At 43.6% G+C, this 13,856-nt stretch overlaps 1 protein-coding gene across 1 annotated transcript; it reads right to left on the bottom strand.

Annotated features, from left to right (window-relative positions):
- Positions 1-238: 238 nt before the first annotated feature.
- LOC311185168 (olfactory receptor 8S1-like) lies at positions 239-1,174 on the bottom strand (the record flags this gene model as incomplete). Its single annotated transcript, XM_084255666.1, has 1 exon — positions 239-1,174. The coding sequence occupies one exon, from the start codon at positions 1,172-1,174 to the stop codon at positions 239-241; it is 936 nt and encodes a 311-aa protein (XP_084111792.1).
- Positions 1,175-13,856: the final 12,682 nt, after the last annotated feature.

The following is a 13,856-nucleotide window of genomic DNA, read 5'->3' as shown; positions in this document are numbered from 1 at the left end:
GCATACGAGATCTGGGGTGCAGGCCATACACTGCTGAGGGGAGCAGGGGTGAGACAGGAGAGGTCTGCTGTGCCATGTGGGTCCCCTCCCTGGCCGGGGATCGAACTTGTGCTGCAGTGGCTGCCGATAGCTTCACAGTGCTGAGACTTAACCCCCTGCACCACCAGGGAGGCCCCTCTGCCTTAAGTTCAAACACTTGCTAACACAAACTCATTTCCTACTACTCAGGTCCCGTTCACTACCTGAAATGTTGCAGAAATTTCTCCCATGTCTTTTTCACAGCTACCTTCACTTCCACGTTTTTAAGGCTGTAGATGAGGGGATTCAGCATGGGCGTGACCGCACTGTACTGCAAGGAGGAGAGCATGTCTAGGGAGGAGCCAGAGGTGGGCATCAGATAGCGAACCAAGCCCGACCCGAAGAACAGAACCACCGCGATGAGGTGGGAGGAGCAGGTGGAGAAGGCCTTGCTCCTGCCCGTGGTGGAGCTGATGCTCAGGATGGCAGAGACGATGCGCATGTAGGACAAGAAAATGGGGGTGAAGGTCCCAAGCACATGCAGTAGGGTGATGACGATCAAGATGTCAATGTTGATGGAAATATCAGAGCAAGACAGAGGGAAGAGGGAGGGCAGCTCACAGGTGTAGTGGTGTATGGTTTGGGACTCGCAGAAATCCAGGTTAACAGCCAAGAGCACAATGACGACTGAGTTGACAGAGGCCAAAGCCCATGAGAGCAACACCAGCTTGACACAGAGCTCGTTGCTCATCATCTGGCCATAGAGCAGGGGGTGGCAGATGGCAGCGTAGCGGTCATAGGCCATCATGGACAGGAGAAAGGCTTCGGTCCCTGCGGTGACAAACACAAAGAAGACCTGAGTCAGGCATCCCTCGATGGAGATGGTTTTCTTCTCAGACAGGAGGTCCTTGAGCAGCTTGGGCATGGTGACGGAGGACAAGCAGAGGTCTAGGAATGAGAGGTTACTCAGGAAGAAGTACATGGGGGTGTGGAGGTGGGCATTGGTCCTGATCACCAACAGCATGGTCAGGTTGCCCAGCATAGTCAGCACGTAGATCGCCAGGAAGAGCACAAAGAGCAGAGCTTCGACGGAGGGGTTGCTGGACAGTCCGATGAGAACAAACTCTGTGATGACACTGTGGTTCCCAGAGGCCATTGGTGGAGGGTGTTTTCCTGGAATGAAACAGAAGGGTGAGATCCCTTACCTCCTCCGGAGCACCCCCTCTTCTCATGCATCGCTCCCTTCTGGGTCCGGACTCTACACTCAGATATCTCAAAACAGCCTTCGCTACATCTCAGGGAGAGTTTTTATTTTGTTATCCCCAATCTTGGGGTCAGACAGTCTTATACCTTTTCCAAAGGGACTTACTAGAAAATGAGTATCTGGTTCATCTACATATTCATAATACTTAGAGTCCTATGTTCTTAAGTACATAGTACTTACATATTCATAGTACTTACATAGTACTTAGAGTCCATAGTACTTAAGTACATAGTACTTACATATTCATAGTGCATCTTTCATATAGCTTGGAAATCCTTAACATTGTAGCGGAGATCCATAGCGCATTTATAAAACTCTTATCCCCTTCATATATAGGATTGATAAACTCAAGGGGAAAAGAGAAATATATTATACATTTGGTTTAAAATCCAGTGACTTATCAGAATTAGCATCCATTAGACACAGCTCCATGGCTGATAAAAAAATGTTATGTTTAAAGATCAAAAGCACAATGCGAATAACGCAGGCTCAATAACTTCAGTAATAAAGTACACATTTTAATGGAAAAGAGGGACTCCAAAGGCAAAAGTGCTTGGGGCTCGTGACAGTCATCATGGGTCTCTGATCCTTCATAAATAATGATTTAACTCTAAAAGCACAATATTAAATACAGCACATTTTCTTAATCACTATATTAGTTTTACCAAAGCAATTGTGTGAGATTTTGCAGGGAATTGTTTCCTGCCCCCCTAGATAAGGAAATTCATCCCTGTTTTACCTGGGAGAAATCAGACATGTCAGATGTCTGATGTTATGCTGACAAGTGGAAGAAACAGGAAATAAATCGCATTATTTTTTCTAATTATCAGCCAAATATCTAGGTTGAGTCCATAGTAAGAAATAGTTTCTTACCTTGACATTCAGAGTTCTTCCTCATCTGCTCTTAAACGTTGAGCCATTTTGTTTATTTTTGATAGCAGGGAGGTCTTTTGGTGTCTGCTCATCTTTTTCATTTCAAACGCCCTCCTAGCTCCACTGAACCTAGCTCATCTGGTTCTTGCAATGTAACCAGGAAACCACGCTTGCTTCCTGAGAGTCTGTCTTGACAGAGCTCTGCTCTCACCAGAGTTCTCTGTGCAAACACTGGGCTCCTTGCTCTCAGGACTTTAAAGTCATAATCTGAATTCCATTTCTTTTCTCATGTGAAACCTACATCTCATTTTCCACCCTGCAGTCTCTGGGCTCCTTGGGAACATGGAGCACAACTTAAAATGATTACACAGAGTTTCTCTGACCCTGTCCCCAGTTGTTAGCTTCTGTCACCTTTTAGATTATTTTAGCATCTCATATGTGCTTGACTACACCTGGTCAGCAGGTTATTTTGATGATGTTAGTAAACATCACTTTGAACTCTAATTTTTGTGGCCATGTAGTAATTCACTGTCCCGGGTAAAGATTCCTGCCTTATGTGGATATTGTGAGAATCATTAAGTATTCTATTCTTCTTGTCACACAAAAGTCCTTCATTTTGCTTATCCAGACATGTTTCTGACCCAACCTTGCCAGCAATCTATGACTAGGTGCTGACATATCAAGAGAAGCTTAAATTCTGATACCATTAACCCCTTAGTACACACGTAAGCCTTAGACCCAGGTGTAGATTACCTGTGTGGCAGCACAAACATGGCAAGGTCCACCTTTGTGTATTGGCAGGGTTTTAGCTGAGATCCAGGGATGGTGAAGCATAATCAGCTGGAGAGGTTACTCCTGAGAATCCTGCATGGATAAAATTGAAAGCAGTATCTTGAACCAATCTATACAAGCAAAGTAAAATGATATATGGGAGCAAGCTTTTCTTTCTAAAGATCTATTTTTTTTTAAAGATTCATTTACTTTTATCCATCAAAGAACTGGGGTACATGCCAGAGGTGCGGAGGGTGAGAGGATTCACCAGAGACAGAGTGGGGAGCAGAACAGGCAGATGGAATGAAATACACTGCTGAGGGGAGCAGCGGGCGAGACAGGAGAGGTCTGCTGGGCCATGTGGGTAGCTCCCTGGCCGGGGATTGAACTCGTGCTGCAGAGGCTGTGGATAGCTTCACAGTGCTGTGCTTAACCTCTAGGCCACCAGGGAGGCCCTCTAAAGATTTAGATACTGATACAGCTCTTCTGGAAACTGCTTACACTTTTTCATGTTTACTCCCAAAGTGGCACTGCCACGGTGTCTGCAGGGGCATTAACAACATTGTAGTATTTGTGGAGAATCATTTTCTGTCCTGCTCAGCATCCACATTTTGTGTGAGTGAAGGCTGTAGCTACTTTTCTCATGTGATTTTCAAGTTATCACTGAGAAGGGAATCTCCCTCTTCTGATCTCTTTCTAAATAGGATCTTAAAGTGATGTCTGAGATTTTTTCAATGACCGGGGGAAATTCTTTAAATACCAGATCAATTAAGCATAAAAATAAATCACTCTTTGGAAGAAAAGGTATTGGCTTCATTTAGTTCTGAGATATAAAAGACTAATTCCAACTTTAGAATATGGGGTGAGAACAGGAAAAGACAGGAAAAAAGATGAGACTTTGATTGTGGAGGGGTAGGAGATATACAAGGATTTTAGGAGGGTTAGTGTCACTGCTTTACCAACACAGACACTTCAAGTCCATGACATACCTGGTCATTTGATCGATTTTTCTTACAAAGAGAAGCAGCAGGATATTGGGTATATTTATGAGTTTATGGCTCTCAGAAGATTCACTAAAATAAGCATCAACACAATTCAGCTGTTAATAGGTAAATAACAGGTTTATTTCACTGCCTTAAGGATCAAGCCCCAACGTTAAGAAGAACAACTCTGAGGGAGATATTATCTTAGTTAATCCTTCTCAAAGGACCAGCTATTTGACAGCAGTTTTCCACAAAATAAGTTATTCTACAGGGGTCTGGCAAAGAACCTTGTTCACACTGATTGCTTAAAGCTGTTTTTTGTTTTTTGGAAAAAGGAAATGAGTGAAGGGAACGTGTAGAAGGTCAGTCTGGACAAGGTGACATGAGGGATCCGCTGGACTGAGGGGTAAAATTCAGACCTAGGTGTTTGAGGGAAGACTCTGAACTGGGGAGAAGGCTCTCAGCTCTGGAAGCAGGAAGGACCACAGGCAAACTTGATCCACTTGAAAGTACTGTCAGAGCTGCCTTTCCTGCACAAACAGTCCACTCTCTACCACTGATGTCTGCATTTCACTGTAGGCATCAGCTTTGGGCTAGTATTTTGGACCATGAGGCCTGGGAGGGTGCATGCCTAGGCTTTAGAATGTGACTATCCTCAATGTTAAGCAGGGAGGGAAGCAAGACTTGCCAGAGAAACATCCCAGGCAGCTGGTACAAATACACCCTTTGGAGAAAAAGATATCAGAGCTCTAACAAGGGGAGGCGGCCTCTTAAGCTGTTTCCAGCTCTAGTTTGGGGATGAGGAATGGGTGGAACAGGAAGCTCAGCTTTAGGATTAAATCAGTCATGAAGTGGCAATAGAATGCAAACATCCATACAACTTTGCAGGGAGTGTAGAGGGAGCACGAGAAAATCAGAGAAGATATTACCATTTTCCTGGCTTTTCTTGGAGGCAGCAGCTCTACATGTTCTGTCCTTGCGATCAGGGTAGACAAATCATAGGTATTCTCTATAAAAGAACTGCTGTTGCAAGAGTCTGATGCTGTAAAGAGTAGAGAGATTTTTCTCTTTGCCATTGGCAAGTGAAGGAAATTAGAATTCATCACCCACACTCTGGAATCACTGGCTATGTCACAGAATCAGGATCATTACCCTGGAAACTTAATCTTAGATTGGTGTCATTTTGCAAAGCATCACGTAACCTGGGAAGACAAGGATGATTCTTCTGCAGAAACTCATATTCTGAGCAACAGGAAAATGTTTCATTAAAGCCTCACATGATCTCAGGAGCAGTAACGCTGTCTCTTCATTTATTTCTCTATGATTCTGAATACTCTTAAGTATCACTGAAAGAAAGAACAATCTAATGGAACCAATCAGAAGGTCATCCACGCTTATGCAGCCAAGGATTGGGTCAAGGGCCCAGGGGAAGCTGAGTAACTAGCCCGTATTCCCTCAAGTCCTAGCTGAAGCTGAGCTCACAGTTTCCAGTTAACTAGAAAGTTAAACTTAGGAAACATCGAGGGTTATGTCCAGCATTTGAGGTTTCTGAAAGAATGCAATACTTTAAAACTCAAAAAAGGAAGATTATTAGGCCTGAAGGGCAAAAAAGGGAAAGTAAAAATGAACATTTTCCTCATGGCACTCTGGGGCTGAGAACGCCCTTTCTGGATTAGCCTGGAGAGCTGAGCTGTGACACACACTGAGCACTGTCTGGGTCATTGTCAAGTGCACACTTAAGTTTTCCTTATTTTCACAACAGGGTTTTCCATTATAATAATTAAATGAGAGGATGTAACTCTCCCCTGGAAAACTTGTCTTAATTTTCTAGAGTCTCTATTTTAAGCATATGATGAAATTTTTTTTTAAAGATTTATTTATTTATTTATCTATCTATCTATTTATTTATTTATACAAGCACTGGGTACAGTCAGAAACACTGGAGGGTGAGAGAATTCACCAGAGCCAGAGCGGGGAGCAGAACAGGCAGACTGAAGAAGTACACTGCTGAGGGGAGCAGCGGGTGCGGCGGGAGAGGTCTGTGTGCCATGTGGGACCCCTGCTGGTGACCGGGGATTGAACTGGCGCTGCAGAGGCTGTGGGCAGCTTTGCAGCCCAGCACCCAACTACTGCACCACCCGGGAGGCCCATATGATGAATTTTTAAGGGTTTGTTAAAGAGTGATAATTCAAGTACATAAAGAATTATTTTAATGAGTCACACAATGGGATTTATAAGTGTATGTCAAAGCATTTTTTTAATCAGAAATTTTTGACTTAATATTTGTTATACAACTCTATTTTTTTCATTTTTTTAAAGATTTATTTATACATGCAAGAACTGGGGTACAGGCCAGAGGTGTGTGGGGTGAGAGGATTCACCAGAGATAGAGTAGGGAGCAGAACAGGCAGATGTACTAAAATACACACTGAGGGGAGCAGCGGGCAACTCAGGAGAAGTCTGTTGTGCCATGTGGGTTAACTCCCTGGCTGGGGATAGAACTTGTACTGCAGTGGCTAATGACAGCTCGATAGTGCCGACTTTAACCCCTGTGCCACCAGGGAGGCCCCTATAAAATATTGTACATAGGCTTCATCAACCTCCACCAAGATTCCAGTGCCTGTACTCTGTCCCCTTCCTTACTCTATTCCCTCCTCCTACCCTGTTCTCTTCTGGTAACCCAAACAGTTTTCACAAAGTCTAAGAGGGCTTTTTGTGTGTGTTTATTTTGCCAATTTGTTTTCTTTGAGACTTCATATTCCGTAAATGAGTGAAACCACCTGGCAATTGTCTTTCACTTTCTGACTTATTTTACTTAGCACAATCACCCCCAGATAGATACATATTGTCCCAAAAGGCATTATTTCATCTTTGTTAATAGCTGAGTAGATTTCATTGAGCACCTATATCACAAAAACATTGGGGGTGATACAAAAATCCCACCCCTTCTTTCTAAAGACCCCCTGCCTATACCCTAGCCTTACTGCTAGTGCTATCCCTACCCCTATGCTTGAGCTTAACTCTGACTCTGATGCTGAAAAGTAATAAAGGGTAAAGTCACCAGAAAGTAGTATATAGGTCCGGAATATTGTGCACAGTAAAAGAAACCATCTTAAAGTGAATAGACACCTTATTGAGTGGGAGAGATATTTGCACACAATACCTGTTACAAGGTACTGATAGCAAAGATCTACAAAGAGCTTACAGAACTCAACAAAAAGAAAACAACCCATTTAAAAATTGGGCAGAAGGGCCTCCCCGGTGGCGCAGCGGTTGAGCGCTGGGTTGCGAAGCTGCGCGCAGCCTCTGCGGCGCCGGTTCGATCCCCGGCTGCTCCCTGGCCACCGGAGGAGGGTCCCACATGGCGCGCAGACCTCTCCTGCCGCCCGCTGCTCCCCTCAGCAGTGTACTTCGGTCCTTCTGCCTGCTCTGCTCCCCGCTCTGGCTCTGGTGAATTCTCTCACCCTCCCTCCCGCACTTCTGACTGTACCCAGTGCATGTATAAACAAAACAAGCAAACAGACCAGCAAACAAATAAATAAAGCATGCCTCTAAAAAAAAAAAAAAAAAAAAAAAAGATACAAAAAAAAAAATAAATAAAAATTGGGCAGAAGAACAAAAAAGAAACTTCTCTAAAGAAGAAATGCAAATGGCCAATAGGCACATGAAAAAATATTCAGCGTCATTGATTATTAGGGAAATGCAAATCAAAATCACAATGAAATGCCACCTCACAATAGTGAGAATGGCCCCTATTAAAAAAAAAGAACTGTCAACAGCAAATGCTGGCAAGGATGTGGAGAAAAGGAAACTCTCCTACACAGCTGGTGGGAATGAAAACTAGTCCAGCCACTATGTAAATCTATGTGGATGACCCTCAAAATACTAAATATGGATCTACCTTATGATCCAGAAATTCCACTCCTAGGAATCTACCCAAAGGACACAAAAACACTAATTTGAAAGATAACCTGCACTCCTATGTTTATTGCAGCTCTGTTTACAATAGCTAAGCTATGGAAACAAACTAAATGCCCCAAAATAGACTAATGGATCAAAAAATTGTGGTATATTTACACAGTGAATTTTACTCAGAGATCAGAAAAGACAAACTAATGCCATTTGCGGCAATATGGATGGAGTTGGAAGGGATTATGCTAAGCGAAATAAGTTAGAAGGAAAAAGGGAAATATGAGATGGTTTCACTTATATGTGGAAAATAGCGAAACCAAACAAAAGGTCAAGAAAAAAAGTTACAAGCTGACCACAGATCTGAGGTCTACAGCAGGGGAGGGGGAGGGAGAGAAGTCAAAACTGGAGAGGGAAGAGCACAAGGGACTGTGGAGATTGATTAGGGGTGATGTGGTGGAAGAACTGTGGAGACTACCCGGGGGAGAAACCAGTCACTGTACAAAAATGAACAACAGGGCCTCCCCTGGTGGTGCAGTGGTTGAGCGCTGGGCTGCGAAGCTGCCCGCAACCTCTGCAGCGCCGGTTCGATCCCCGGCCACCAGCGAGGGTCCCACATGGTGCGCAGACCTCTCCTGCCGCACCCGCTGCTCCCCTCAGCAGTGTACTTCGGTCCTTCTGCCTGCTCTGTTCCCCGCTCTGGCTCTGGTGAATTCTCTCACCCTCCCGTGCTTCTGACTGTACCCAGTGCTTGTATAAATAAATAAATAAATCTTTAAAACAACAATAACAACAACAACAACAACAACAAAAACAAAAATGAACAACAACATAAGAAAATATAAATAAATTTAGAGAAAAAAATTAACATGTGATGCAGGCATTAATAAAACACATCCATTCACCATTTCTTCAGTAAAAATTGTGTACCAGACACTGAGATGAATGATCCCAGAATGAACAATCTTGTTCTTGCTCATCTACTTGTCTTCCTAGGGAGAAATAGATATTATCTTTTTTTTTTTTTTTAAGATTTATTTATTTATTTATACAAGCACTGGGTACAGTCAGAAGCGCAGGAGGGTGAGAGAATTCACCAGAGCCAGAGCGGGGAGCAGAGCAGGCAGAAGGACCGAAGTACACTGCTGAGGGGAGCAGCGGGCGGCAGGAGAGGTCTGCGCGCCATGTGGGACCCTCCTCCGGTGGCCGGGGAGCAGCCGGGGATCAAACTGGCGCTGCAGAGGGTGACGGGCAGCTTCGCAACCCAGCGCACAACCGCTGCGCCACCGGGGAGGCCCTAGATATTATCTTTAAATGTCATCCTTTGAGAGAGGTTAAATCCAGATTTAATTGATTGCTTGATATCTGATGTCATATTAACAAATAAATATATCAATTCTGGAAAGCAAATACTGTTCCTGCAATTAAGACTGATTTAGTGCGATACTATTGTGCTTGGAAATTATTGATCCTTGATTGGTATTGCATGTGAAGGTAAATATGATAAGAGCTCTTAACATTTGTGACAGCTTAAAATTTGACATGAGTGTGTAAGATAGGGTCCAATTTGCTGATTGAGCAATAGTGATTTTGTGTATCCTTAATGGGAGATAGGGGAGAGAAGGGCATAATGAACCCCACCCCCCCATTCATCTAGAGCACTTTTATTTGTTTTATGTTTTTTATTGTTTTATGTTTTTATCTAAGTTTAAAATACAAACAACTGAAATACATTTGATCTGGTTTAGCCATTTGTTTATTTGTTTATTTTTATTTTTTAAAGATTTATTTATTTATGCATGCAAGAACTGGGGGGCAGGCCAGAGATGCGGAGGGTGAGAGGATTCACCAGAGACAGAGTGGGCAACAGAACAGGCAGATAGACCGAAGTACACTGCTGAGGGAAGCAGCGGGCGAGTCAGGAGTGGTCTGCTGTGCCATGGGTGGAGCTCCCTGGCCGGGTATCAAACTCATGCTGCAGTGGCTGTGAATAGCTTCATAGGTTCTGTCTTAACCCCTTGCGCCACCAGGGAGGCCTGCCATTTTTTTTTTAAAGATTTATTTATTTATACAAGAACTGGGGTATAGTCAGAGGCGCAGGAGGGTGAGAAGATTCACCACAGACAGAGTGGGGAGCAGAACAGGCAGACGGTCTGAAGACACTGCTGAGGGGAGCAGCGGGCAAGGCAGGAAAGATCTGCTGCACCATGTGGGTATCTCCCTGGCAGGCTGGGAATCGAACCCACACTGCAGAGGCTGTGGACAGCTTCACAGCATTGCACTCAACCTGCTACATAGCCGGGAAGGTCCCCATTTGTTTATTTTTAATGAGAAAATGCAAATGTCTTGTATGGGGAGACAACTGGTGGCCACATATGATTTTCATGCACTCTATTTGTGTGATAGTCACAATTTATGCCACAAGTCATGTGTAACAATAAGGACTATGAGAAAAATGCATGAGGATGAAAGAACGGAAGACAGATTTTATGGAATACTTGACCCACAGTAAGTATTTTAATAAACAAGTTATTTAAAGGAATGAATGAATATACTCTACTTTGAATATGCTGCATTTACATGTGTGTATAACATCTGGTAAATGTGTAGGTCTATAGTTGAGGTTCGTTTAGACTGCAGATATAAATTAGGAAGTCAGAAACACATGGGTGGTCTTTAAATCATGGTGCTGAATAAAATAATGCCAAAGAGACTGTCTATGGAAAGAGAGAAGTTTCTCAGGACATCCCATCATATAGAAATGGTAAGGAGGTGGTGCAAACTTCCAGCAGGGCTGTCTTTAGCTCCAGGAGACACAGTCACAGAATCCAAAAGTAGAGTTGCTAGAGAAAGAATAGGGTTGTCACCACTGTCAATCTGCATGACTTATTGATGATAAAGCTGAAGGCGCCACTTCAAAGATCATCCTTTAAGAATAAGTTCATTGATTTATGTAAGTTTTTTTCTGATTTTCTGATTGTGTTAAGTATTCATCTTCTGTGTTGGCCATTTACATTTCTTCTTTGGAGAACTGTCTTTTTAGTTCTTCTGCCCATTTTTTGAGTGGGTTGTTTTTGTTGACTTATACAATCACCCAAGTCTGAATAAGAAAGAAATAGAAAATTTAAATGAGGCAATTACAAGCAAGGAAATTGAAACATGACAAACCTACAACTAAGATCATTCTCCCCCAGGTATGTCCCAGCTCCCTGGTTCGCGAGAACTCTGTTGATCTACTTCCTATTTTCTTGCATAGATTTAGTTGTTTTGCCTGTTCTTTTATTTTTGGAAAAGTCATAGAGTCATTAATAGGTACAGAAGAATTAATATTTATTTATGATTTTTAAAAGTTAGGAAAGTAGAAAAAAACCTTGATTTGATCAAAGATATCTATAGAAAGTATAGATTTTAATTTCATCTAAGTAATTTATCAGTCATTTATAACTTTGGAGGTACAATTTCATTGTACCTTTGGAGGTACCTTGATATATGCATGTTCCACTTACCCTCCACCCCAGCTCTTGTATGCATAAATAAATAAATAAATAAATCTTTTAAAAAATTTGTTTAGTCAAATGACAGCAATTCAATGGAAAAGACTACAGTAGAGGTAAGGAGGAAATTAACAAAAGGTTAATTAGAGGGTGCTGTACCGATGAGTCCTTCCTGATTGGTGGACTGGCCTGAGATGGTATTTGTTGAGAGAGAAGACAGGACAGAGTTCAGAAGGAAGAGAGAAGGCGCTCGGAGAGAAAGCAGATAGGAGAACCTTTAAGGAAGGGTCAGTGTGCATACTACCCCAGGGGCCCAGGATTTCCACTTGATTTGAAAAAGCCTATTGCAGTTGTCCCCTTGAAGCCCCCAGGGGCTGGGTGGGTAGGTGGGTGCATTTGACTGACTTTTCAGTGGACACTGGAGCAACCTACTTGTTTTTTTGTTTAAAGATTTATTTATTTATGCATACAAGAACTGGGTACAGGGCAGAGGTGCGGGGGTATGTGAGAGAGGATTCACCAGAGACAGAGTGGGGAGCAGAACAGGTGGATCTACTAGCTTGGGATCCCTAGCTTGGGATCAAACTTGTGCTGCGGAGGCTGTGGCTAGCTTCATAGTAGGAGACTTCCAGGGAGGTCCCTTACTTGGTTTCGAATTCTTGCTGCCTGCCATACCCGGAGACTTGGGCTGGACTTAGGATGTGCTCCTCTGCTTCTTAGTAGATATCCAGGATCAGCAAGATTTTGCCTTGGAATGACAGGACCGTGTGTTCAAAAGTACTTTGCAATATTGCTGGACTGTGCTTTGCAAGGGTTATACAAATTCTCTCTTTGGGAGAACTAATGCCTGGGCATCTTCGAACGCTCCAACTGAAACGAAGTGACCTCCTACAATATGTGGCTGACCAACTGATTGCCAGCCCTGACTACGACTTGTCTGAAAAGTATCATACTGTTGGCTCCAGCGCTGGCCGCCCAGCATCCTGCACTTCCCAGCCCCGCCTCCAGTTAGGTGTTGCCGGCTGCTGGGGCGCCCCCTCAGCACCACCACCTGGTGGTGATCACCTGCAACTGCAACTGTGAGTTGGTTTCTGGTCCTGCACTTACCGGTGTGCCGCTGACTGGAGGCCTTTGCAGAAGGGACAGTACCATCTGGCATGAGCAGCCTTTGCTTTGGGTTACTGGGCACTGTGGACACTCTCTGGGGTAGGAAAAGCTGCGACTTGTGGCCTCAGACATTCTTTCCTTCCTCTCAGTTGCCTATTTCAATCACCCATTTGTAAATAAACCTTGTTGCATCCTGAGCCTGTCATGGCCTGCAGTTGTAAGCTCATGGTGAGGACCCACCAAACATGACTTTACTCCCTCCTTTGCACGGTTTAATGCATTTGAAGGAATGGATGCTTTCTAGCTATTCTGAAATTGCTTCCGTTCTTCTGCTCTCACTCATGAGAGGCACTGAGTACAGGTCTTAGACAGGCCCAGGGTCTCCAACTAAGGAATATTTCTGCATCACTTTGTAGTAACTTTGGCCAGTGTTTTTCTTTCCTTTTCTCTGACTGACGAAGCAACTATTTATATTACGTGACAGGGAAGGGCACCTCCCCCTCCATCCTAAACATCTTGTATAGACGTGAGAGATTTCTTTAAATACTAAGAATAAAGTTTGTAGTTTTATTCTGTATCAAGTTATTAGGAAATAAGTCTGAACTTTCATTGCCTACACGGAAGACCCTGGTTTCCTTTCGTTCTGATATGTGGAATGAAGTCAGGTTTACAAATGGGCGAGAACAAGATAAAACTAACGTGAATCATGGGGTGGTCCATCATGGTGAAGGGTAAAAGTGTGAAAAGAGGATTTAAAACTGCTCTAGAACATCCTTGCCCAGAGGTGTTGTTTAAAGATGTTTTGGACTAAATAAATGGGTGTGTGTGGAAAGTCATGCTTGACAAGTTAGCTTGAGGGGTGCCAGAAGCTGAGAGGCAGCTTTCAGACCTTAGGTGCGTGAAGGAGGAATTTGGTCAGCAGGAAAGAGTTCTCAGTGCTGTAAGCATGGAAGCCACGTTTGGTCCCCTTGAAGTTATTCTCAGAACTAAACTCCCCCATCTTGCCTCAGACAATTCACACCGTCTCAGTAGGGTCTATATACGAAGGGGTTTAAAAACAGAAAATATTTACCAGTTACCCTGGTAGGATTCTGGCCAAGAAGTGGAATAAGTAACCCCTCAAATCCACTACCTATCTCTGGTGACTTTATTTCATTCCAGCTGTCAGTTTTCTGCAATGTGTTCAAGGCTGAGGTACTAGAGGGTGTGTGGCAGGCTGTAAGGTGTCCCTGTCACCAGTGGCAAGCAGAGACCTTCCTGAAAGGCTATGCGAGGAGCTGAAACAACACCTCCTCGGGAAAGCAGAGCTATCAGGGTCCCATCCAGGAAAGAAGGTATCGTGTCAGGTCGTGGCAAGTTTCCCTCGCAGGCTCAGGGAGGAGAGATTGGAATGGATGCTTCAAATTCCAGAGTGACTGAAATGCATGAGAAAGTGGC

This window comes from Talpa europaea, assembly GCF_964194135.1.
Source record: "Talpa europaea genome assembly, chromosome: 15".
Taxonomy (NCBI): Eukaryota; Metazoa; Chordata; class Mammalia; order Eulipotyphla; family Talpidae; genus Talpa; species Talpa europaea.
The sequence above is the reverse complement of the archived record's forward strand: the minus strand, read 5'-3'. Positions and strand labels throughout refer to the sequence as shown.